Source organism: Misgurnus anguillicaudatus, chromosome 13 (assembly GCF_027580225.2).
Source record: "Misgurnus anguillicaudatus chromosome 13, ASM2758022v2, whole genome shotgun sequence".
Taxonomy (NCBI): Eukaryota; Metazoa; Chordata; class Actinopteri; order Cypriniformes; family Cobitidae; genus Misgurnus; species Misgurnus anguillicaudatus.
Window position 1 is genome coordinate 3,704,596 of NC_073349.2, and position 27,889 is coordinate 3,732,484.

The following is a 27,889-nucleotide window of genomic DNA, read 5'->3' on the forward strand; positions in this document are numbered from 1 at the left end:
CCTCTTATAACTTTACGGTCCGGACCTCCCGCTAGCTTCTAGCAATTAGCACGCGGTCCACAAGCAGTACCCAGATAGCAGTCAGTTCTGGGCCGATTCTGGCTTTTTTCCGCCAGTGTCGGCTGAAAGCCGGACAGATTTTTAGTGTATGCGCCAGAACTGGCCCAGATGAGGAAATAGTATACCAGTAGTAAACACTATTTATAGCTGTTGGCCCGAGTGTAAGCATACTCAGCTGAAGTCCGGGTCTACCAAAGTAGCATCTCAGTGTAATCGGGCCAAATCTGGCATTGTGTAGTCGGACCGACTATGTTGCATTGTGCCTGGACCGATTATGGTTTGATATGATAATGCCAAGATGTGTATGATGTCAGAAATTCAGTATGTGGCCCGATACCAGTGGAACTGACACATGCCGGTTGTAACGCTGTTTGGCGGCAATTTAAAAATGTTTATGCTTCAGACGGACAGTATACAGGACACGGCCCGATTCCGTGATGCGGCAATCAGCCCTCTAGCTGTTGAACGGCAACATCACCACTGCTGTTATGATTTGAATCAAGCAGAGCACAAAGCTGAGCTCCCGTTCGACACAGACACCATCATCAATAACTGGTAAGTCACTGATTTAGTTTTTATATGTTAAAAATGCATGATAACAATAAAAAGGAATTGTTTGCTACATATTCAAAACCGTGAATTTTCCGGCACATTTAGCCAGCTATCACGTTAGCTTAAATATTGTTGTTAGTAAGCTGAATCCATTTAGAAAGATGTAAATAACCAGTCGTCGTTCACGTGCAGGTTAACAGGTTTTTAATAATCAAGCAGAGAATTCAGACACACGTTCGTATCTTCATAAAAAGGAGCAGTACACACAACCTTATTTGAGCTAAAGTAGTTAAGAAGTTAAAGAGCACCCTGCTGAAAAATCCAGCATCAAACCAGCATGGGAATTATGCTGGTCTTTGCTGGTGGTCACCAGCATAACAGCACCAAAACACAACATATGCTGTGGCCTGCTGGTATGACCAGCATGGGATGCGGGTGCTAATGCTGGTTTGGTGATGGTCCTGGTTTGAGGCTGTTTAGCTGGTGTTCACTAGCAAACCAGCACCAAAACACAACATATGCTGGTCTTGCTGGTATGCTGTTTTTTTCAGAAGGGCACATTTTTCAGATTCACGAATTTACACACCCTTTGATGTGTAAGTGTTAAAGACATGTGAACGATGTGCAAATGTACAAAACCCTACACTGTAAAAAATTTGCTGTAATTATGCAGCTGGTTGCCAGTAACTTACTGTAGAAGTTAAAGGCTGAAAATGTTTCATGTTAATTTAACTTTGAACAAACTGTTGCCAGTAAATAACATAAATGTAAAATCTACAGTAAGTTACTGGCAGCTAGTTGGCAGTAACACCCAGTAATACTGTAATTTCTACAGAAATTTTTTACAGTGTAAGTAAACAATGACGCCAGTTATCTTCTTCAACTTAAATCTCTTTTCTTGGACTACAACAAACACACAACAGTTTACTTCTATGGATTGCACACAACTTTTCTTAAATTAGCACACAAAAAATAGCATGCATCACCTCTTTGATATAAGCAATCAACTACTGTATGACCTGTGTCCTGTATGAAACTATGACCAACTATTAAGACTATAAATCTGTTTCAGGTTAACTGGTTGGGGCTTATTGGCGGGACAGATGTACGAGACTGCACATGGCATATATTGAAGAGGGCGACCGACAACTCCCTGGCTTAAAACCTCAACTGGATGGAAAAGACTTTATTTGCCACCCTCTAACTCAGAGAGGTAGTGATTGGTAAATATATCTGTTAATTATTTGTTAATAAAAATTAGACATTTCTTTTTAATATGCTCATTAAATGTTAAAGATTTCACAATGACAATATGGATTATTTATTTTAAAGATGCAGTTCGGAGAAGGTCCCTTACAGTTGTGGAGGGGACAATGAAGAGGTGGCTCGATCGAGAGGGTGGGTGCAAGAGACAACTTTAGCAAAAGAAAAGCAGTTAGTGTTAGCGCCTGTGTTTGAGTCTGCAAAGGAGAATGTTTTGTGCTGTAAAAAGAGTGGTGGTGTTTTGGTTAAATGTGTTTAACTTGTTTTAATTACTTGGCTTGTGTGTGAGAGGTGTGTGTGCGTGTGGGTTGGTATATGTGGTTTATGGGGAATAGTGTATAATGACATGTTTAATATGCTATAAACATGCTTTACAGGGACACAATACTAAGTGGTACTTTTTCAGATTAAAGACTTCCAACAGATTTTTGTTATGGTTGGGCTTAGGGACTGGGGTAAGTTAAGGCAATAGAATATACAGTTTGTACAGTATAAAATGCATTGTGTCTATGGAATTGTCCCGGTAAACCACATATGCCAATGTGTGTGTGTGGTGTGTGTGTGAGAGAGAATTTTTTTCTTTAAATGTTAATTAATTTGTTTTACATGTTGTCTCGCTGTAATTGCTTAAGGGGATAATTCACCCCAAAATTGCAATTTTATCATGAATCACTTCCCCTCTGTCGTTCTGGACCAACAGGTGCTTAGATTGTCTTTAGAACACATTTTTAGATATTTTTGATGAAAACTGGGAGGCTTCTGTCCGTCCCATTGATTTTGGTGGGTTTTACAGTCCGTTTGACACAGGAGAATGAAAGACATTGCCAAGAAGTTCAGTGTTCCATCAGTATTTCAATGAAAATTTTTTTCAACGGGTTGTTCTTCTCCTTGGTCGTTCAAAGCCTGTTAACGACCAGACTGCGGCGCATCCTGCTGACGTCACCTGCTGCTGACGTCACCTGCTGACGTAGTTCCCAGCGTACAGACAGAATAGGCTGCCAAGTAATTTGTACATTTATTTGGGCTGTTAAAGTATTGTTACAATGTTTGCATTATGCTTTAAAAAAAGCGTAGAAAAACAAAAAAAAAACATTGGTAACCACATCAGCAAGTGACGTGAGCTGCAGGTGATGTCGGCAGCATCGCTGTAGTCTGGTCTTGAATACACTTTCAACGACTAAGGAGGAGAACAAATTGTTGAAATCGTTCGTTTTATTTTCTTTGTGCACAAAGTGTTCTTGTCACTTCATAATATTATTATTAAACTACTAATGGAAAATGGACCTTTTTGGCGATGTCTTTCATTCTTTTCTGGGAAACGGATTGTGAGACTGGCTTGAGTCAATGGGACGGACAAAAGCCTCCCGGTTTTCATAGAAAGATTCTGGGGATGTGTTCTGAAGACGATCGGAGCACTTGGTGGTTTGGAACGACACAGGGGTAAGTGATTTATGAGAAAATTGTAATTTTAAGGGTGAACTATCCCTTTAAAAATGTTTATAAAGTGGGTTATGTGCTTGTAAAATGTGTTGTGTAAGAGATATATGTCTGTTTGTATTTGTTGGGTTTTTGTAAAGTGTACTGAATTTGTTAAGAATTAATATGTTCAAAATTACGGTTAATTGTTGGTACATGTTAAAACATGTTCATATTTATGTATTTGTTAACTGTTAATTCACATTAATGTGATGTGTGTATTTTTTTAATAAAAGGCTCTTAATCTTCTTAAATGGGTGTATTTTTCTTGAAAAATAAAAAATATACAATATTTACCAGTTTCTGGGCCACATCTGGCCCAGGGACCATGCAGATGTTGTCAGCCACATAAAACAAAGGGTCTGGGCCAGACTTGGGCCAAATAAGCAATTTAAGTCACTTTACAGTGTGCTAGCCAGACCTGGGCCAAATAAGCAATTTAAGTCACTTTACAGTGTGCTAGCCAGACCTGGGCCAAATAAACAATTTAGGTCACTTTACAGTGTGCTGACCAAATCTGGGCCAAGTCAGTATGTAAGATCTATTTTACTGGGTGTGGGCCACAACTGGCCCAGATTTAATAGTTTGATCCAATTTTTAGTGTGTGGGCCAGTTTTGGGCCGGGGACCCAGCCAGAACTGGGCCAGAACTCAAGCAAATATGTGGCCCAGTGGTGGGCCAGCCAGATTTTGCTATCTGGGTATACATCCCCCGCCGGGTCTTAATTTCTGTAATTTGCGAAAATAATGCGTTTGAAAATGTTTTATAACGGGAATATGTTAGCATTGTCCAGGGAAAACGAGTGTATTGTTGAAACTGCTACATCACAATTAACTCTGGAATCATTGTGTGTCATGATGAGTTTCTGCTCCTGTAGTGTACTTATTAGTGAAACTTTTCTGCATTATTTGTCTGTTGGCAACATAAACCGTTAATAATAATAATAATATATAAAAATAATAACACAGTATGGTCTGTACTGCTCACGATATCACTATGCAAGCGCACATGACGTTAGTAGTGGGGCGTGATCAAAAGAGCAGCAGCTCATAAATATGTAATGACTAGCTCAAAACGGCACAATCTGAAATGCCCTGAAACAGAGCCTACTAGAGATGGGTAATAATCTTTTCCTACAAGCTATTTCGAGCAAACAACTTTTGAAACATGCTTTATGGAACTCACACACCTATTTAACTTGTGGAAAAGCAGTCATAACATGGGCACTTTAATGTAATGGTATTACTACAACCTTAGTCAATTTACTATGTTTTTATATTAAAAAAGTCTAAATGTTCATTTCATCTATACGGAATTTTGGCAAAATTTTTTATGTGCATTATAACACTTTTTTTTGATGTTCAGAATAAGCTTCATGTCATATTTCATGCAAACGGGCTAAATGAGTCAGAAAATGACTGAATACATTTCTTGCATTTTTCCTTAGCTAATTTTTTCCTTATATATGTTTCCTCTCTTCTTGTGTGTAAACAGGTCATTGGCACTGCTGTGTAAGAATTTCACTGATAGACACCTTAAGACATTTTAGTGGGTGTAACTGGAAATCTTTTATGTAAATCTGTAATATTCAATTGCTATGTTTTATGTCTTAGCAAAACAGATCTCAACATCATTTGCTGTAAGTTGTTTTTAACCAGCTGTGTTTTTGATCTTAACCATACTGTCATATTAGTTTTATCGGAGAAAGGACATGCCACCTCTAAGCCATCTGTTTCTCTGTGCAGGGCATGTACATCTAGGATGCGGCCTATCCAGATGAGATTCTCTCCAATGCCAGCAAACCGACAGTGGAAGACACGAGCCAGCACTTCTCCCCCCACATTGCCTCAGGCTTTTGAGATAACCACTTATAACTGCTCCCCCTTCATGAGACCGGATGCTATGTTGGGATCACCGGGGCCTCCATCGCCCGGCATGTACACGCTACATCAGGTGTAGGTAAGACGCACACTAACTGCTTCCATGGTGCTTGTGTTCTCAATGTTTCTGTGCAGGTGCCTGGGATAATGAAGACAATTTGGGTTGTTGTGTTACACGCCAGGTGAACAACATCAGAGTGCGGCAGTCAGAGATCCTAAAGAAGGACTCCATATGTTTAGTCGAGACAGTACGCCGTACATCTCTTATGACGAGTATATTTGTGTCAGGACCGCTTTCCCGATACTGACAAGGACATTTAAGGTTCAATGGACAACTTGCTTTAAATGAATGGTTAATGTCTGTAGCCCTTTTCACACACACATTATGGAAAAAATACAGAGAACACATAAGGGAGTTGTTCGGGATTATTTGATTTTGGTTCATTCACGCTGCCAATAGTTTTCTGAATTTGTTTGTGCTTTCACACACATGCCATAAAGACATGACATATTTAAAGTCTTGCACTTGGTAGTTTTTTTTTTGTAGCATCTGTAGTTTGCTTATCCGTGATTTCTCTCTCGAGAAACCACACGTGTATTTTTTTGTTTATGAAAAGATCATAAAGGAGTGCGTTACACCAGTGCTTCTCAATCCTGGTCGTCGAGCACCCCCTCCCAAAAAGTTTTAGATGTCTCCTTATTTAACTCATCAGCTTGTTAGGGAGACATGTTTACCATTTTGGAAGGAGGCTGATAACTTGAATCAGGTGTTTTAAATAAGTTTTTGGGAGGGGGTGCTCGAGGACCAGGATTGGGAAGCACTACGTTACATGCTGTTTTGTTATGCTGATGAATGTTCGTAGCTGATAGTGACGAGCCCCATGATTTCTTCTTCAGTCCAGTCTGCAGATATTTCTCATTGTGAATGTTAATCTGCATTTAAATCTGCCATGTCAAAGGGGAAAAGGCTATATTTTTGTCGTGATGACACAATATTAAGTTGAATAATTATCGACGTTGAAATTGACACCCCCGATTCTATCGACCAAACGCAACAGCTCTAAGTCTAGCATACACATAATTGCATTCACTAACCATTGCCTCGGGTTATAAATAACTTAATAATCACAACTATCCACTACCTAAAAAGCTATGAACAGCAGTCATGCAAATTTTCTCAATTTGCTTTTCTATTTCTACTAGCAATTATGTGAGCTGCAGTCTGGATCCTGCCTCTGTCAAATGACCTAACACAAATTGAAAGATGACATCGGCCCTTGCAAGGACTTCAGACGATGCCAGCACTGGACTACATACAGTGGTAATCATGTGCGTTTCATGTTTAACTTTATGCCTTTTGGAGATCATTTCATCTTCCCCTCGCTTAAATGTTTACATTAACAGAATTTTTTACCCAAACTTGTGCATGTCACTGTACTGATATATACTATACAAATAATGTAAGTTGAATTTACTTATTTAAAACACATTATACTAAGCACTATACTGCAATGTTGTTTTTAACGTTTGTGCATAATATATTATTTTTTGTCTTTTCATTCATTAGATTTTCAGTAGTCCATGTCAAATTTTATTTCAAGGTAAGATAGCTTTACATGTCTTTCATTGTGCTTTCAAAGCAACAAGATGACTTGGTTCAGACAACTCAACCCTTTTAAAATGTCTTTTATTTAACGGTGCATTTTATCCTTTATCTTAGACAAAGCAGAGCATGTTAATTTCATTTAATACATTCTGGAACAAATCTGGGTCCACTTATCATTTCTACTTACAAATTAACATTTCTGTTGTGCTCCGTTTACAGTGTTTGGGTGAGATCTAGACAGAGGACTAAGGCGTATACTAGGACAGAACTAAGTGTTGTGGCCCACAGGTGAGACAAACTTTGCTACTTGGTATCTGTTAGACACGATACATTGAAGAAGGGCCCATTCATATTATACTTAAACTTGGTCCGGGACCATTTGATTTTTGGTTCATTCACACTGTCAATGATTTTCCGGAATCTGTGTTTATGCCGTAAAGACACATGATGTGTTTAAAGTCCTGCACTTGATAGGTTTTATTCACAGTGTCTGAAGGTTTGTTATTATTGGTTATTTCTCTCTGCAGAAGACTGCATTTTTGTTTATGATAAGACTATAATGGAATGTGTGATGCGCTGTTCTAGTATGCACATGAATTAACCCAATTTCAAAGTGGATATTTGAAACTCCCTGAACTCTGTCCTAGTCCAGTTTGCAGACATTTCTCATCGTGAATGTAAATGTTCATTTAAACCCCCGTTTTAAAGAGCTGAACGGTATATCTTGTTGCGATGACGCACATGTATTTTGTTTAATATAAGCTCATGTGAGCGCCTGACACGCTAGAACTTTTATGCTGCTAAATGATCTCTGCTTCAGCGTGGATAGTGACGAGCTCCCTGATCTCTCTGCTTCAGTACAGTTTGCCGACCTTTGTAAAACCCTTGTTTTAAAGAGCTGAACCATAACTTAAAAACTACGCCATTGTTTCTGCATCTCATTCATAAAGAGGGCTTTCCAGGTATGTTACGGTAATGGTACTAGGTCCTCTTTCCTGGTACAATCCCAGAACATCTACAGCACATGTTTGCCTTCACACAAATGCCTGTCTGCCAATTTTATGGATATTTTCTGGGACCAAAGTGCTGTGTGAATAAGGTTATACTTTACTCGATTACACGAACACTGATGCAAGCACTTGTTCAACACAGTTTGGTGGTAAGCAAGTGGGTGACTGTTATCTTTAGATATCTTTCACAATAAAATGTATAATTTTCAAGACATTTGCATTAATTCCTCCTATAGCACTTATTTTAAGTATAGCTGAGGATGCAATGAAGAATTAACACTGTTTATAATGCACAGCCAGACACATTCAGGAATGCAACAACACAGTAGACCAGATGTTTTATATGCTTACATAAAGTACTGTATGCTTTGTGGACCTTTTTGATTATCTATCCAATATACACGATTGTTCATGTTTGCCATAGGCACCTAAATTTAAATATAAAAATGTGATCGTATGATTAATAATTTTTTTGGATGTTTCCATTTCAGGTGATCCTAAAGCAATAAAATAGGAACCATGGAGAGGAAGAAGTGGTGTCCAGATGTTTAAAAGGCGGCGTTCGGGACAGGAAACAAAGGCAACAAAGAGCAACCTCTAAGGTCTAAAGGCGCTGCTTGCAGAGACGAGTGTAGGAAACAAAGACAGAAGACCTGACGAGAATGTTTTATGATTAAATGTTTTTTGTTATGTACATGCACATTATTATTTACAATATATTTCTAAGATACATAAATATGTGACCTTGTATATGAAATCCAGGCTACTGTCTTAACATCTAATGACATCTAAAGTTTGAATTTACTGATTTAACATTGAGTTCAGTCTTTGGCATGACCTTACTCAGTCAGTATTGAAGATGTCAAGATTATATTTTCAGAGAATGTTTTCTGAATTGTGTAGGATGATTTTATGTAGAAAACAGTAAGTCACAAAGAAATACTTTGCTGGGTTTTCACAGGCTGTGTCCCATTTGTACAACATATGTGAAATATCCTGAGACTAAAACTTCTGAAATCCAAACTGTTATATTTTAGCATTTCAAATGCAGCCACCCTTTGCCTAGAATTTGAAATATATACCCTTGGGTTTTTACAGTATTTTTTTTAGATCTCACCCCGAGATATTTTTAAAGAAATTTCCATGTATTATGGGCTTGAATTACTTGTTTATTTTATCATTTTGTCCAAGTAATTTGAAAAAAAAGTTTTAAATTAAATTTTAGTTCTCAATTTAAATAAATGTATATGTTGAGACTATATTTTTGTCCACAAATGTAATTGAATCATATACATTAAGAGTATATTATTTTGAAGGGTATAAGAAATATTTTAGTTACGTGTAAGTAAAACGTTTACACAGTAGTATAGCAGTGTATAATAGTTACAGAATATGTAATTTATGTGTGACACATCTAAATATTCTGTTGCTGATTTATCCAAGTTGTTTATGTGTTATATTCGTCAAATGAATAAATTTGCAACGGTTATTGACAGTGGTGTACTTGTTTTTAGTTGTTATTGCACAGAAGCACATTATTCTGAATAAGTGTGAATGAATAAAGGTTTAAATTAATAAATAAATGCCCGGTAAAGCCCGTGCAGAGCGGCTGAAATTGAATCGTTTAAACATCGGCCCGAGGGCATTTGCGACGAGATGCCGACATCTAGACGACATCTTCCCAATGAGCAAACGCTCCCTGAGCGACATCTTGCCGATGGAACTTTGAAAGTCGGCACAACGTCGGCCAGATGTATGTGTGCTGTCTGGGATGTTACAACAGGACATCTCTTACAAAGCAATAGTGAAACGCAGTAACTTTATCTATACAATATAAATATACATTATATACGATATATCACATTTAAAATAAGTACACTATACAATAAAAAACATTGAGTCATGCAAATGAAAATAAACTTTAATTCGGTTAACTATGTGTATATTGACGGTTTCAGCAGTAACAACATAAACAAGCGGCTGTCGTGGTCCCCATGTAACTTCTGGTAATCACTGTTAAGAATAAATAACAACAAAGTTCTTTAAAATAAGTTTATTTATATAACAAGCAAAAAAAAAAAAGATTACCTAGGAAACCAAAACATTTGCTATTTCGACGAGGTATTTGTTCAATAGATCAGTTTAGCAACTAGTCAGACCATTAAAAAAATGGTTCGGATCCAGACGTGTATCGCGTCAGCGCACGTGCGTTTGATGAAACCGTCTATATGTACGTTACCGTTCTGACTGGTGATCACGTGGTGCACGCAATGACAGTTAGGTAATTATCTCTCTACACTTCCAGTGAAGTGATGTATCGACGTTCCCTGATTCCCTATGCCGTGCGCAGACCCCTTCGAACTAAACATGTTCGCTCCCTTCGGATTGGAATCTCACTTAAGATGGCGAAACACCCAGTGAAGTCCACTTCGCAGTCCACTTACGGTCGAATGGAACGTACCTTTTGTGTTTTCCCAGACGGTTCTTTCACAACCGAACACTGGTTTCCATGGTAACTTATAACAGATCACCGCGTCAAAATACAAGTCTCTCAGAATTTTTTTTATTTAAAAGTCATTATGGTTACATTTGGCAATCTTTAAAGAAATGTTTACTGAATGTTGAGATACTGCATGGTTTGCTTTGCCCCTGGCCCACACGTGTGTCACACAAAGCTACGAAAGTGGTCGTTGTTTTTGGGTTTGGGGAGGTGTTTCAATTCTACTCTGACGACATCTTTCGGCACATTCCTGACCATTTTCCTGGCTTGGTGCCAAAAACTGTTATATTTCAGTAACACGGACGTTTTCAGTTTTGAAACTTGCAGGATGTTAATTTAAGTATGATGGCCTCTTATATAACAAATTATCCAGTTAAAATTGATTGTTTGATTCACCGCTCCCACATATTTTTTACAGTATAATTTAACTTTACTTAGAAAAGCTTATAAAATAAATTAACAAAAAACAAACATACGTAGAATTTACTTAAGTTTACTAAGTAAACTTTACTTAATTTTACAAGTGTAAAATTTATTTGAAAAACCTAAGTGTAAAAACTTTTTCAAAAGAAAAATTAAGTATTTTTTTCAGTGTGCGGTGTGGCACAAGAAGTCAAACACGGCTGCTAAAGCAGAAACCAAGAATAACCCAAACATGACACCACTGACAAGCATTTTTTTAAAACAATTTTCTGAATTCAAACATTCATCAAGTCTAACACAGTATACATGCCATGGGTTAGTAATTATTATTATTTTGACAGAGAAGGTAAAGAAAAAGTGGGGTGTTGGCTGATGAAAGAGATTGTTTTTTAGCCTATTCTTAAAGAAGTTGGCAGATCTTGTCGCAACTGGGCAGATCATTCCAAAGATGAGGAACAGGTAAGGGTGGTTTTAAAGGCCACGAGCAGAGCTTTAAATTTGATTTGAAACTCGAAACTTTAAAAGAAACTATAAAGCTCCGCAATGAGGGCACAAAGCATATAAGTTTCCAACCCAATCTAACGGAAATTCGTTTCATAGTCACAAAAATTTTGATTAATGTTTTCTTGTTATTGACACGATTTTCTGTTGTTTTGGTCTTTATCATGCCACCCAGCATGCATTTCTATGAATGGCTTTTCATGTCTGTGCGACAACTTTCTTTATCGCATTATTTTAAAAAAAGACTCAAAACTACAATTATTTGTGTTTTGTCAGCTTATGCACATCATGTTTGTCTATTATTGTGATCTAGATGAGGATCAAATCACATTTTATTGCAAATCACTGTAGAAAACTAGTTCATTTCTAGGGGTTCACTTTTTCTTGCCACTGTATTATAATCCTCCGATTTCCAGCCCTTGACTACCACAGAAGCCACACTTGATGCATTTCAACAGTTTAACTAGCAAATACCAAAATGTGTTTATACAGTAGCTAGCTATAACCAGTAAATCAGATATGTAAATGTAAGAGAGCACTATTGTAATAACTATAATAATATTTATTATGCTTTTGTGTTACTTAATGAAATAATCATTTAAAGTTCTACTTACAATTAAACAGTCAAGACGTCTTTTGAAAATTTGTATTACCTTGCATGCATGTCTGCTTATGACCAAACAAAATGTTTATTTACGATTGTATATGATATAGTATATCATTTTCCCTACATCTCCAAAACATTCCCATAAATTCCTGTAAATTTTCATAAATTCCTGTTAAGTTTCCAATTTGGAATATTTCCAAAAGTTTCTGGAAATGTACTAATTTACTTGGTAGCTTTCTGCCCCTTTGCAACCCTACACAAGAAACAGTCCTTCTAAATGCGAATAAGCATGTCAATCCATTCAAATATTTAATTTAGATTAATCGCATGATTGCCATGAGTTAACTCGCGATTAATCGCAAAATACACACATTTTTATCTGTTCTAAATGTACCATAATTAAACACTTTTCAAGTTTTTAATACTCTAATCAACATGAGTGTGTACAAATATAGATGCTTTATGCAATTGTATGTTTACACCAGCCTGTTTATATTTTCTACAGAACCATCTGCCATTGTTTTGTAAGACTTTCCTTCAGAAAACCCGTTTCTTTCTCCATTTCTGTTTGCTGCTGCATCATTTGTGATCCGTAATGGCACATTGAGTATATTGTGTCTAAGAATTTGCAGTAATATCATAAGGTCTTTAAGATAGAAGATGTATCTTATGACTAAACTAATAATAACCAAAATTACAAAAAACAAAGCTAAGCTAATGTCAGCAATCTCTAAACCCTATTTACACAGCATGTTGATCCAGAAAATTCCCACACTGTAAAAAAAAATGCAGCACAAATTTAAAACAACTTGGTTTTACAAGTCAATTTAACCTACTATTCTAAATTTAGCATAACTTATAAAACACATTGAAATACTTTCACTTAATTTGCATTTTTACAGTGCACGAAATTGCCAAAAAATAAAATTGCCTTTGTCCCGTTTATTGATTCGGGGATCGTTCCCATAAAAGAGACCTAGTAATATTTACTGAACCTGTCCAGTTTGACCAAAAGACAAAAATCATGGCGTAAGGTGTTTGTGAGGATGTGAGTATGCTTGTATCACAACAAGAAGTTATGGTTTAGCTCTTTGACATGGGAGTTGCAGATCAACATTCTCAATGAAAAATGTCTACAAACTGGAATAAACTGGCAGAGATCATGAAACTGACATTGATCGCCAGCATAATATACAGTAACTGCTCCTCATGCATTCTTTTATGATCTCCAGACAAATCCCTGACACATTTTCCATGTATTTTCTGTAGTCTGTCAGTGAAAATGGTTCTAGTAAACAACCCAAGTAAACAAGGCGACAGTGGCAAAAAAAAAAAACCCTCAAATGGTGTATAAAATAAAAAAAACTTTTGAGAAGCCAGGCTGAGCCAGGATAGAGACAGTTCACCTTTGACACATTAAAATTGCAATCCATAACCTGTTTGGTGGCCTTGTCATGCTGGCTAGCCAAACACTAGACACATTGATCATGGTAATTGAATAAGACATTGAGAGACAACAGCCACAACCAAAAACAAATAAAACAAGTCTGAATAATTGGCTTAATGCCATCTTTTATTCCCAGAAAATGGGGGTGGAGACTGGAATGCAAATTCCACTCGTCAAATTCTCTCTGGCCATTTATTAAAAAAATCAGAGGTGATTGGGCCTCCCAAAAGTGAAGTGAGCGACAGAATGGGAACAATATACCTAAACAGTTTGTGTAATACAGCTAAGTAGCAATAAAACTTCATATTTTGAGTATTTCTTAAAGTAAATGTGATTTCTGCAGTATATGGACAGAATATGGGGAGTGGGACATACCTGTTAAGTTCTTTCTGGGTGATATTTGACATTGGTGGACACCTCATCAATGTAAAGAGATCCTCAGGGATGTTCTTGATTTCAGTACTGAGACAGAAAGAAAGAACGAACGTGTTTTTGTTTGTATGGACCAAGAACAAGGCGTTAGCAGTAGGGCTGGAGCTATTGATTATTTTAGTAATCGAGTATTCTACTGCAGTGGTTCTCAAACTTTTTCCGCGTGTACCCCCCCCTTGTGTACAGTGCATTCCTTCACGGCCCCCCCAAGGAAAATTTATGACAAACTGTTCTAAAATGTAACATTTTAATTAAACAAAACATATTAAGTTATACAAAGTAGTGCTGTTAGTTAGTAGTCTTATTTTTTTAGGTTTAATTACACAGAATTCATGATAAATGAATGTATTTTATAAAATGTCATAAAACTGGGGCCCCCCTGGCACCATCTCGTGGCCCCCCTGGGGGCCCCGGACCCCAGTTTGAGAACCACTGTTCTACTGATCATTCCATCGATTAATCAAGTAATCAGATAATAAAACCTTTTTCTAATACTGTAATACTAATTAGTTTCATTCTTTTAAACCATTAACATTTTAATTGCGAAAATTGCATCTATACAGACTGCTAAACTCGTAAGTACGACCCTTTCTTTTAAGAGACATCTTCCCTCTGATTTTTTCACAAATCACACCCTAATTGGAAGCAAAATTAATTAGGCTAGTCCTTAATAATTACTTCTTGCACAGACTGCTTTAAAATCAGAATGTGACCAGCGCGTTTACAGCCTAAAATCAACACGCATTTACTCTGTTAGCATCTCTCACGTGCAGGCAGCTGTACCACTTTATTATTATAAGTTTAAATAAAAACAGTGTTAAAGTTAGTAGTTAATGATGCTTTTACTATTGATCTAGGCCTTGTCCACACGGACACGGGTATTTTTATAAACCTGACATGTTTACATGGTTCGGCCGTTCGTCCACAGGGAAACGCAGTATCAGGTCACTGAAACCAAACCAGGGTAAGGATTTTCAGAAACGGCGGTTGAAGTGTTGTCGTGTAGACAGAAAAACTTGGGTTTTTGCTTCTGATTGGCCAACGTGGCTTTACGATTAGGGTTGTATCACCGCCTGCTGGTGTGGCATTTTTCTTGACCAGTGGCGGCTGGTCAATGGGGGGGCACTGTGGCGCCGCCCCCCAAAGTTGACCAGAGAAGAAAGCTACTTTAAAATGTTACAAAAAGGTTAAATATATAAATGAACACAAAATAAAACCGTTTAGTTATACAATTTCACTGTTAGTCAAGTTATCATTTATTTAAAAACAAAACTGAGTTTGGTGTGTGTGTGTGTGTGTGTGTGTGTCATGTTTTTGTGTCTGGGGCGCACCCCTAATGAATGTCTATGTAGGCCAGTAAAAAGGGTAAAAGCATGTGACCTTAGGCTGAGCTCTAACTGGCTGTTTAAGATCTGCCCTGGGGCACAGGGGCACCTCCCACTTATGTTGTAAAAAATCAGAATAGTTTATGTCTTTGACCTCATCTGACTGGATTGTTATCTCATAAGCGTGTAGCAATTTGACATGTAACTGCTAGATACAGCACTGATCAGTGAAAGCAAGTGAAATACTTTAAGATGAAAGAAAATATGATTTTATGCTTACAAAATCACCTTAAGGTGTTTAGTTGAAGATTAAATAAAGGATTAAGGAGCTTGGACCAGATTGAGCAGCAGGAAATTATTATGGTCGACTCTTTCACAGATCGTTATTAATATTAATGTAAAATATGATTGTTATTTATAAGCAAAGTTACAATTCAGGAAGAATAATCAACAATTATAACTTGTCATAATCGTGCAGCCCTGATTTAGAAGCAAATATGAAAGAGGCTCAAAATCAGATCAGATTTTTGTGCGGTTCTCAAAGTCATGCAAAGAAACAGATCTGGGTCGAATACGAGCAATATTTGACTGCAGTGTGACAGTGGCCTTACTGTGCTGGATTAGTCTGTCATTATACATACCTGTTTGAAGTGATGTTGGAAAACTTGTGACGGAGTTGCTCGCAGTACTGTATCTCTCTTTCTGTATATCTCACTCTTCTTAACTCACTGCAAAATAAGAGAACATCTTCATGTATTACACAGCAAAGTAGTACTAAAAAATAAATGTAAAATCATATCAATCACAGTTAAATGTTTACTGCATAGACTGCTTTAAATCGAACATCTCTGGTAACCAATTGTAGACTTCAGATTTACACTTGACAGAATTTTCAATGCTTTATATGACACAAAACACAGCCTGTCTCGATGCAGACATGATGCTACAGGCTCAGCTAGTGAGGAGCTTAAATCATATTGCACTGTAAAAAATATTTTACTGTAAATTTATTAACAGTAAAATACCATATAAGTGCTACAGGATAAAACCGTATTTTACAAAACATGTAACAACCATAGAACTTACAGAGAAAAACTGTAATTAGTTTTACCTAATTAGTTTAACCTTAAATTTAACAGATAACAACATATAAAAATATTGTTTATTGCAGTACAATATACGGCAATATATTGTTTTATTGGTATGTAGAATATGAAGAATATATACTGTACAGAACATATTACAGAATATTGCTGTATTAATGTTCTTGCACCTGCGGAAACAATTAAAAATCACAGACAAACAATACCAAAGCTGTAGATGTGGTATGCTAAATAATTAACATTACTGTTAAAGTTTTCTTGCATTTATCTGTTGATAAATTGAGTTTTGTGTTAGAAGGGATCAATTGATAAAGCCAATTTATTATTATTATTATTATTTATGGATTTATAATTAACATTTGCCTTTCCATGGGCAACAACAACAACACACAAATTGTCAGCCAACCTTGATTAGTTCTCTTCTTATTACCTTTAAAATATGGGTAGGTTTCTTCAAAAACAGCAAAAACTGAGCTACAGTAATTACGTTTTTGTGAAAGACTTTTGATAGAGATTAGATTCAGAGCGGTCTTCAAAACTTACACAGAGTTCTTACTCTGTTAAGTAAAGCATTGCTTGCGGGTTGTATGCTGGTTTGTGCAATCAGTTGTCTTCTTACGAATGACTTGTTCAGTGTTGCTAATGCAAACTAGGCCCTTCATTACTGGTTGCATATGTCAGAATTTTGCATCACTCAAAGTCATAATAATTGTTGAAATTAAAAAATGTTTTGGTCCCCAATGATTTGATAAATACAATTTTTTTAAAATAATTATAATTTTCTAACCCGAGTTAAAGTAGCTGTTTAGAAGAATCATGATATTTTGGTTTGCATACCTTTGCATTAATGACTGCCTGAGTTGCTATGAATACACGTGCTCTCAGTTATCTTGTTATGAATGACTTGTTTGTCAGTGTTGTTAATGCAAACTAGGCCCTTCGTTACCAGTTGCATATGTCAGATTTTGCATGACTCAAAGTCAATGTAATGGTGAAGCAACAGATCAAATAGAGATTAACTGTGGAAGCTTTGTGAAGACATTTCATTCTCCCTTGTTTAAGTATTTTTTAGTATTTAAAAAAAAGTCTGTAGTTTATTTTGACGCATGTTGTGGCTGCTGTATTTTGTAGTTTATTTTGATGCACTTAAATACATTTTGATGTATATTTGCCCAAACCATGGATACTGCCTTCTAGCAGTCTGCATGTGTAATTGCATGTCGACGTGGACGAAGACGCAGAAGTGTATATGAAAACCGACGTGTAGCCTATGCCGTCGAGGCTATGCCGTAGGACCTACGCACACCTATAATGAGTCATTTAAGGGGTGTGACGATAACACACTAATTGGAAAGGATTCTGAATTGGAAAGGTGATGCACAGCTCTACAGTAGGAAGCACTTATTAATCTAAAATCACAGTTTCTTTGCTTTGATTAATGTATAAAACTAAATGTTCTGTTATTTATGCGGCTATTTGCAAAAATTATAAAAATAAACCCCATATTATATGAACACATCTGTAATGTAACACTCATTCAATTGTATTAAAATTGTGTGTGTGTGGGGTGGGGGGGGGGGTGACGAGACACTTTACTCCACAAGATGGAAAACCTGGAATTCCTGGAAATTGAATGAGTAATTTTCCAGTGCTGAAAAACACATGGAAAATGAAAGAAAACAGAAATTGTCCTGGAAAATCTTGAAGTTGTCCTGGATTTTTAATAACGTTCTTTTTTAAAGGGATTATTCACATAAAAATTCTGTAATCATTTACATTTAATAATTTGGCAGATGCTTTTATCTAAAGCGGCTAACAATTATTATGCACTGGGCAGATATATCACTGCAGAGCAAACAGGTGTAGTGACTTGCTCAAGGTGTGCACGAATGTTTGAATATTCGTTTCTGAAAAATAATTAATAATTAAAATGCTATTCCATCATCCGTATTTTTTCATGAGAAAAGAAAACTATGTAACCAGTGTTAAGCCTTTATTAGAATTGTCTCATCTTATTTAACTCTTTTTTTTTTACTTCATATGTAATGACTTATAATATACAGAATATAAAAAAATAATCTGTAGGCTTTATGTTCCTAAATCTTTGTTCACTAACATATCAAGCGATACTTCAAATATCTGCCAAATGCGTACAGCGGCCTGCATGGATATGATGATATAACTGGTGAGCATCAGAATTCAATAACATTACTTAATTACATTAAAATGTAATATTAAATGTAATTAAATTTTAATTTATGAATAACCATAACCTATTGGGGCATTTTTTGTGCAGTAATTAGTAAATATCTTCCTCAGATGACGGTCACGTAATAAACAGGACAACAAGCACTTTGTTTTTAGGATCTCAACAGTCGACATAAAAGTATCAAGCCATTTGCTTTATTTATTATAATTTTAAAGGCAGATATTCTTGTCATATCAGGTTTGTTACAGGGAGTTGGAGGCGCTGTTGATCCGTTTGCTTGCTCTGGCAGAGAAACAGACTTTCAGAATATAGGCCTATATGCAAAATTTTCTTATCAATAAAATTAAATAAACAAGATAAGTATACACCACAGATAGTCAGTATACACCAATATTATATTCTCTATATAGTTTGTTTGTGTTGCAACTCTTCAATGATAATTATAAGCGTGATGTTAAATTGTGACATAATAAAAATGTAAAAAATGACATCTTAATTTAAATAAATTTCTTTTTTTCTGCTGAACACACAGGAAAATATTTGGAAGAATGTGAGTAACCAAACAGATCTATTTATTTATTATATATTATATCAGTAATTACTTTTACTACGATAGCAGTAAAATTAGGTTTGTTTGGTTACATAACTGATGACAGAATTTTTGTTATTAATGGACTATCCCCTTAAGTAACAATCAATACATTTAGAGTTTGTCTAAAAAAGTTTTCGTTAACAGAAAGCTCCCTGCCAAATTGAAATACTATGATTATCCTGAGATAAAATGACCATTGTGAAACAGTCATGGCAATTTATGTGGTCCTGGGTCCTAAACGTTGGTTCTACGTCTATACGCTGGTCCTTTGCTGCCAATTACTGTGTTTACAACCAGTGAACCCTGATGACATTTACTGACTTGGGCTGTTGAAAACGATTTAGGTGCCATCATTATACAGTCTACATACATGTTATACCTATGTTTATTAGATCTGTGTCATGCACAGTGTGACCTGTCATGATTTATAAGATAATTGAAATGTCATTGTCTGTAGAAGGCTTTACGCTGTTAATTCTCTCTACGTCATAGTGATGCTGCCCTGCTGGATGTTGCAGGGTCTTGGACAGGCACTTTTTTGTGTACATGTTATTTGTAAAATATATCCTAATATATCTGAATAGAGCAGGGGTCTCCAACACGTCGCTCGCGAGCTACTGGTAGCTCGCGTCTTAATTGGAGGTAGCTCGCTTGTTGGTTTATTTTCTGTGTTTATGGCGCATTTGGATGTCTGGTTAGTGTTACAAGCGCCTGTGGTAGTACAGACTGGGTACGTGTTTGACGTCGCGTTGAGCTGTGTAGACCGTCGTATCATATGACATCAGTAATTTAACATGTATGATTAAAAAACAAACAAATAAGTCCGCGCACCCGCGCCGGACGATCTGCGCAACGCTGCCCGTGCCGCGGAAACTGGACGATCTGCGCACCCGTGCCGTCATTTTCGGATTCATTTTTGATCAAATTAAAATACAGTCGTCGTCACAAGTTCAATAGGTTATCATCTCATATTTAAAGGAGGAGTCCATGATGTTTGAAAGCCAATGTTGATATTTGAAATCACCTAAACAAACACGCACCTACCCCAATAGAATCTGGACCTTCTGTTGATAGACCCGCCCCACACATACACAACCCGGCATTTGATTTGATTTGATTGGCTATAAGTGTGTTTTGGTAGTCGGGCCGTCTCCTTTTCCAAAGCGTTTATCAAACATCGTGGACTCTGCCTTTAAACATCAAATGTCAAGAGATACCAGAGAGCCATACGTGTGACATACATGCACATCCCTATTATGAATCCAAATCAGTAAATACTTTGTGTTTGGATCATCTTTCTAAATCTGATCTTTAATAATTTATTTTTTTATTCAAAATGTGGTATTTTTGGACAAATCCTACCCATATAAGAGGTGATAAAAAGTATAATTAAAGACAACATGAATTTTTTTTGTTGTTGTTTAAAAGGATCTGTTCTTTTATTTAATGTACCGTATGTTTATGTTTAAAGAAAAGCATTTTCTGGAAGGAATTACAATTTTGTGAAAAATAGAAAAAAATGCTGGCACTGGCTGGCAACTTAAAAAAAGAGTTGGAATGCTGGAATAGAGCTTGCTTTAATCATATTTAAAAGTGGGAACCCTGATGAGACACAAGATTGGATTGGGTTCACGAGAACGAGACAAGGTTTTTACACTTTTTAAGAAATCCTAAATGATACTATAAATGAATGGGAAACTGAAATCATATTATTTTGAAATGTTTTATCTAATCTAGGATTGTCCCTAACAATTATTTTGATAATTGATAAGAAAGTAATTTGATATTTTTGATAATAAAACAGACCCAAGTGAGCAATAACCTTTAAAATGAAATAATAATGTCAATGCAATAACAATTGGTTAATTCAAATAAAAGTATTGAAACAAGTAAGCACATTACATTAGTCTATGGGGCTGTTTACACTTGGTATTAAGATGTGTTTTCATCGATCGGATCACAAGTGGACGAGAGAGACACATTACGTTTACACCTGGTATTTAAATCCGTCTCTTTTGTCCACTTTCGACCGCTTCTGTGCTGAATACTATGAGGGGGTGGTCTGTGAGACGGTGGGCGAGTCTCTCTGCTGTCATTCAAACCCGAGCGGGAGTAATTATGAGTTTATATGGACGCAAACTAATATTATGTCGGAGTGCACTGCCTGTTTAGCAAGTAAACATGCTGCACAGTGTTTTGTACATGAGTATGTAAGAGCTTTCTTTGAATTTTCAGCGCAATTGATGAAATAGGATCGCGCAACTTTCACACGCTTTCAACCACATGTGCGTTCCGCAGCTCCAAAGCGATCCGATCGAAAGTGGTTTCGATCACCTCTGAATGTGGTTGAAAGTGGTTGAAAGTGGACGAGCTCAAAACTTTTTGAACACTGTTTACACCTGGCATTAACGTCGTCCACTTGTGATCCGATCGACGAAAACACATGTTAATGCCAAGTGTAAACAGCCTCTATGTAATAAAAAAACAGCATTATGTATTATAATGAATGCCTGCAGAGGGTGCTAGCGGACTTGCAGATTTTATCTTTACTTTCACTTTAGATTGAGAAGATGCTTACACTGTTAGACTTTTTATTGTATATATGCGGTAACTCAATGGTCACGTGTTGCCAGTGAGTTACTGTAACTACCCCATTACAGTACCATAACTGTACATGTTTTTTACAGTATGATGCCTTTACCGCAGTTCCATTTTACAGTATAATACCCTTACTGTAACCTATATAACATAAATAACACTTTTAAATTCAAGAAGTATGTGTTAAAAGCAGTTTTTCCATAAGATTTTCCTTGAAAACGGAGGCAGGATGCAACATTTTAAGGTTTTCCTCAAGCTCGTTCCAAATTTGCGGGCCTCTACAGACTACAATGCGACAAAGTGACTGCCAATCGGAGTGAAGGGGCTGTGTGATGTAGGTCTGTGGCTCAAGTCGAAGAAAATAATTCAAGATGGCGGAAAATGCGTATTTCTCTATATATCTGATAAGTTAGGCATGTTACCTCATATTTTGTTACTTTTATCAAGAAATAAATACTTTTAAATCCAAAAACATTGTTCTTGTAATTTAACAATACCTCTGAAGTGACTTTTAATACCACTTTTAGATACTAGCCAAGGAATGCAAAATCAAGCGAGTGCGTGTCGCTCGGTGTCGCTCACTTTTGTAGCTAATGTGACTGTAGGGTTATTGTGCTTGGATGTGCTCTCTATGCTCTTATATGCATGACATTCACTCGATTGTCAAGTTGACTTTTGTGACATTGGGCTTCACACCTGGTATTGGTGGTTTGGTTTGATCAGTGACACGCATAATCTTTTGTTCAACACTCATCGTGAAATACAGGTAGAAACATGATAGGCAATATAGACACCATACAGAGGATTAAATCACCCATATTTTGGATCTCATCATTGTCATTAAAATATCACGTAGCCTATGTCTATATGCTTGTTGTATCTCAGAGTAAGTTTGTTTCTGCAATATGAACATGAGAGTTATGTGATCTGTTTGTTAGATCAGTCTGAATTATAATCACAGAAAGTTATGGGCAATAAAAAAATTGCCTATATAATCTATCAAGCTATTCTAAACAACATTTTGGCTGGAAAGTAAGCACATTTAAATATAAAAGGCAAAGAGTTACGCAATGTTTTAACTTCGCGATGAATATCCTGTTGCTAAAGTTATCGCTAATGTTACATATCTGCTTTTTAATCTGTTTAATGCAGTTACATAATGCTAACTTAGAAAAAAAACTATAGCGTGCAAACTGTACAGTTTGTAACAGTGACTTAAAGGAACAGAAATTGATATCAATTAATCATAAAATGGCCCTGATATGTCACTAGGCATTAAGAAATCATTTTCATTTCAAATACTTATATCACTGACAACAGATGTCCGGCCAGGATATTGTCATTTAAAAAGTGGAGTTGCAGCCCTCAACTGATGTTTATGTTGTCATTTTGTGTATTGGCCACCAGTTGGGAGATTGCAGTACCAGTTTTCGCCACAAGTTTTGTGATTGCAATACCAGTTTTGGCCACAATCCTACATACTGTTCCTTTAAGCATTGCCCATGGCCGGGGTTAAATGATTATAAAAGATATGGTTAGGTGAGTTCAACAAGTTTAATTTCATGTGCATATTTTCCAGGCCAGCTAGTTGCCAAAGCTACATGAAAACGACAAACTCCTTACACCTGTATAAAGTTGCAATGGAATATAAATAAAAAAAACATTTTACATAAATAGTATAAGCAGCTTATATAAATAATAAAAGTGATCTACATAAAAGTGATCTACATAAGTCTGCTGTAGTGCACTGTCCTCTGCAACCATGCAAATTCATTGTATTTTTTAAATACATCATTTCCAAATTAGTGCAAATACAGTAGCCTAAAAATTATGATTTTTGTCATAATCGTGCAGCCCTACAATAAGACATTTAATATTATTCAAGTACACTTATTCAAAAACTACTGAAAGGGAACAAATGTGTTTGAGTGTTCCCCATATATTATTTGGAAACCACTGATATCATATACAATAGCGCAAGCAAGAATTATCAAGTAGGCCTATGCATTGGAAACAAATGGAAAAAATCTGTTTTACTTTTTCTATTTAGGCTTAAAGTAAACGTTGTATGAGTATTAACTGGAAAAACGCCTATTTTCTGAAAAAAATACAAACAGGGCACCAGTAAATTCCTGAACAGCCAAGACTTTGGTCTATAATGATATACCTTCAGATTTTGTAATTTAACTAACTTTTTTTCAAAATTTAAACCTGTTTTATCCAAATTCCCAAGAATCACTGCTATACGGAATCGAATGGAAAAAGTTAAATAAATTAGTTACTCATGTAAGCAGTTGTTAACTGTCTTTATCAACAAACTAGTCACAGTACATATAACCATGTTAGGTCTATCCCCCAACCTATCCCATTACCTCAAAATTAAATTAGTGAATAAGAATAAATTAATTTCTCACCTCGTGGTCGTATTTGTGTCTTTGTATAAAACAGCGCTTGAAAAGATTAGCACAGTAACTGTCAACAGTGCGAAGATTAGTTTCATAAACCTGTGGTCCATCTGGAACTTTGGTGTTGGTGGAAAATACGTATACGATAGCCAGTAGTTAAAAAAGATATCTTCTTGTATAGAAAATAAGTAGGTTTCAATGTTTGAGGAGATATTGTCCGTCAAAAACATATAGAGGCGGAGCGACTTTGTTTCAAATGCAGTAATAATGCAGTGCATGTCAACTCCAGTCCTCGGGACCCACTGCTCTGCATATTGTGCATGTCTCCCTTATTTAACACACCTGATTCAGATCATCAGCTCGTTAGGATAGATTCCATGAACTGAACTGAGTGTGTCAGATATGAGAGACATCCAAAATGTGCAGAGCAGTGGGTCCCGAGGACTGGAGTTGAGAACCACTGGTTTAATGAATTAAGCGGCAAGTAATAAAATAATTAAGTTAACTTACCATAATTCTCTCTCTGACTTTTTGAGCCGTGGCTGGATTTCCCGAAGTCGTTGTAGTATTCCGTTTGATAAGCCATCATTAAAGTAAAAATCTGCTTGATTACGACACTGTTGTTTAAGTAATGGCAAATTCATCTTGCGTTTTCATTGATTTTACAGGGTGGCCAAGCAGCAAGAATAAAAACCAGCAAAGTACAATAAAGTTAATGTTGGCTGATTTAGCATTCCTCATCTTCCTCCAATTCTCCGTGGAATGAAGACGGAAAAAGAGGAAAAACTCCCGAAGGCACTATAACCTCATGCTTCTCCCTTCTGTGTCATGGTAACTCTTTAAGTCAGTGACACACACACACACACACACACACACACACAAACACATCATCTGCTCCAATACTGCACCCTAGTGTCCAAAAACACTCTATCAGGAGGCTGCTGCCTCCGAAGGTCGAATACGTCATCAAGACTGTCTTCAGAATATTAACAGTTATAGTGGTGGTTTTTCTGACAGGGTTTAGATAAATTCAGCACTAGGCAGTAGTTTTATTATGACCTTAAAGGGACACTCCACTTTTTTTGAAAATATACTTATTTTCCAGCTCCCCTAAATTAAACCGTTTTGGAATCCATTCAGCCGATCTCCGGGTCTGGTACCACTTTAGCATAGCTTAGCATAATCCTTTGAATCTGATTAGACCATAGCAAAAAATAACCAAGGAGTTTCGATATTTTTCTTATTTAAAACTTGACTCTTCTGTAATTACATTGTGTACTAAGAATGACAGAAAATTAAAAGTTGAGATTTTCTAAGCAGATATTAGGGCTGCACGATTAATTGTTTTTAAACCGAAATCGCGATTTGGATGGGTGCGATTTTCGAATCGCAAAAGCTGCGATTATTTCGATTCAGTACTATCAAATATAACAATCAGGGGCGCTGCTAAGGATTTTGGGCCCCGTGAAAAGAATCTTGACAGGGGCACCAACACAGCTGAGATTTTTTTCATATTAATTTACATAAAATCATGCGCTTTTATGGTATTTTGACTACCAATGGGGTAAGAAAATTTTACTTGAATTAAGTGTTTAAGAAAAAAGAAATCTTATTTCACAATTTTTTTCTCACCCCATTGGCACATCATTTTGCTTGTTTTAAGGACAATTTCACTTAAATTGTATATTAATTTGTCTTAAACCTAGACTCATTTTCTTAGGTAATTTTGCTCATGAAGAAAAATCATCTTAATTTAAGAATTTTTAGATATTTCTACTGAAAACAAGACAAAAATACTAAGTAAGAAAGTCATTTTTTGCAGTGTTGAATGTTTAACTAAAACTGTGTATTGTTATTTTTTCCAGCGTTTTCTTGACCTTGAGAAAATTGAGTTCCCCTATCATGCACTTTTAACACTAGAGCGGCCACCAGTAGTCATTTTAACCGCAACGTATGCATTTCCAAAAATGATTTTCAAGCAAAAAAAAGTCTGCCAATGGGGTAAGCAAATTTTTCTTGAATTTAGTGTTTAAGAAAAATGTTTAAGATTTTTTTGCTTACTCCATTGGCAGATTTTTTTGCTTGTTTTATGCACAAAATCCCTTAAATGTAATATTTTTGGTCTAAAAACTAGACTTATTTTCTTGGGTCGTTTTGCTCATTATGAAAAAGCATCTTTATTTAAGAAATTTTAGATATTTTTACTGAAAACAAGACAAAAATACTAAGAATTTTTTTCTTGAAAATTATTTTTTGCAGTGTGGTACTTATCTTTAACACTAGAACAAACAAGGCGTCATTTTGACTGTTTGAAATTTGCATAGTCAATAACTTTGTCTAAATAAATCACATGCATAAATAAACGTGCTTGTCAAAAAATGCTACTGTAGAGACCTGGGGCCTCGTGTACAAAGCGTGCGCGTTAGCACAGAAAAGTGCCGTAGGCTACGATCATTGTCACGGACGGGTGGTCCACTAACAATTTAGGCCTACTTACAAATCCACCTTGGTAACATAATGTCGACCCTTTGCCTCTTTCACTTCTTATTTTTTTCTCTTTCCGTTTTTGACTTCCAGATTTTTTAGGCATTTTCACTTCCTTGTCAGTCAAGTAAGTTGATATTCTGCCGGCACTATAAGTGAAGTCAAGCTATGTCGCCTGGATTATACAATTTGGGCGGACTGAACCATTTTATTACAATTGAGAGGGGGGAAAGGGGCCCACAGACGTTTGTGTTTCCTAAACAAATAATTTTTTGATACCAGGAAACAGCAAATAGAATAATTTAAAGTTAATAATTTTTACTATTAAATATTTTTTAGCACCACAATTTTGGGGGCTTCTCTGGGCCCCCTCTTACTCGTGGGCCCCGAGAATCATCATTGTTTACCCCCCCCCCCTTTACAGCATCCCTGTTTCCCTTTATACATATTGTATTGATCATAAAATTGAGTTTTGCACTGCAGTTTCTTTTGAAATCTTTTTATGTTTTTGTTTGGTTGGGTTCAGTAAATGTAAACATTTTGTTTGTTTTGCTGCCAAAAAAATGAATCATCCATCTCAAAGTAGCTTTATAGAATGTACAGTTTGTGAACTGTGTACTGCAAGATAACAAACATATTCAATATTGCTACCATTTACAGTGTAAAGTAAAAATTAAAAAATTACAAACAAAAAAGCCACAGAAGAATACAGTAAAAAATCTCATCATCTCATTTACTATTGCGTTTCTGTTTGGCCACATTTTCTCATTCACATCACACCTGATATCTTCCCTGGCAAGGCATCTTGGGAAAAATCCTTTGCCATGACTTATCCACCCCTGACATTATTCGCTTGTGATGTCTGGGAATGCACCATCTATTGCATCCAGATGGGACTGGAAGAAAACCTCTACCTTGTCCTAGTGGTCTTCCGCTGACTCATGCAGGCATTTATCTAAATTTTTTATGTTGCTGATTATTGTTCCTTTTTCGAACCAAAGAAGTCCTCTTTCACTTTTTTTCATACCATATGGTCATGCAATTGAAAGAACCTGAGTGTGTTTCTTAGATGAGAATCAGCTGTAATTTATATATTTGCATTGGTACAATCAGCAGTTTTTCATTCTCAGTGGAATAAAATATAAGGTGTATATTTGTGTTTCAATTCATAATATACATGCTGTGTTAAAGCATTTGTAAATTTGACATTAAAAATCTATTATTTTGGTCTTGTTTGAGCTTGTGTGTAAAAGAAGTTAAAGCATTTTAAATTTGTGTTAATTTTATTCATTTCGTGTTAAAGCAACAAGAAATGTGTTACAGTTTTTACGATTGCTATGACATATTTTTCAATACTTTTAACACGTTTCCAAAACTCCTAACGCAGCAACACACCTAAAACACATAACTTGCAAA

At 36.1% G+C, this 27,889-nt stretch overlaps 1 protein-coding gene and 1 long non-coding RNA gene across 4 annotated transcripts in view; one reads left to right on the forward strand and one right to left on the reverse strand.

The window, feature by feature from the left end:
• Positions 1-24,816, reverse strand: part of LOC129430434 (alpha-2,8-sialyltransferase 8F) — a 63,999-nt gene extending 39,183 nt beyond the window's left edge. Inside the window, exons 1-3 of one of the 3 annotated variants that reach the window (XM_055187617.2) lie at positions 24,500-24,816; positions 15,724-15,810; positions 13,701-13,787 (exon numbers count right to left, since the gene is read on the reverse strand). In XM_055187617.2, the coding sequence (XP_055043592.2) occupies positions 13,701-13,787; positions 15,724-15,810; positions 24,500-24,633 (308 nt within the window). In that variant the 5' untranslated portion in view covers positions 24,634-24,816. Of the gene's footprint in view, positions 1-13,700; positions 13,788-15,723; positions 15,811-23,998; positions 24,393-24,499 lie in introns of those variants that run through there. The other 2 variants (XM_055187616.2, XM_073874855.1) reach the window with 2 other exon arrangements.
• LOC129428219 (uncharacterized) lies at positions 461-3,877 on the forward strand. The gene is made up of 3 exons (XR_012372824.1): positions 461-615; positions 1,685-1,835; positions 1,945-3,877. It is a non-coding gene; the product is annotated as an uncharacterized lncRNA (long non-coding RNA).
• Positions 24,817-27,889: the final 3,073 nt, after the last annotated feature.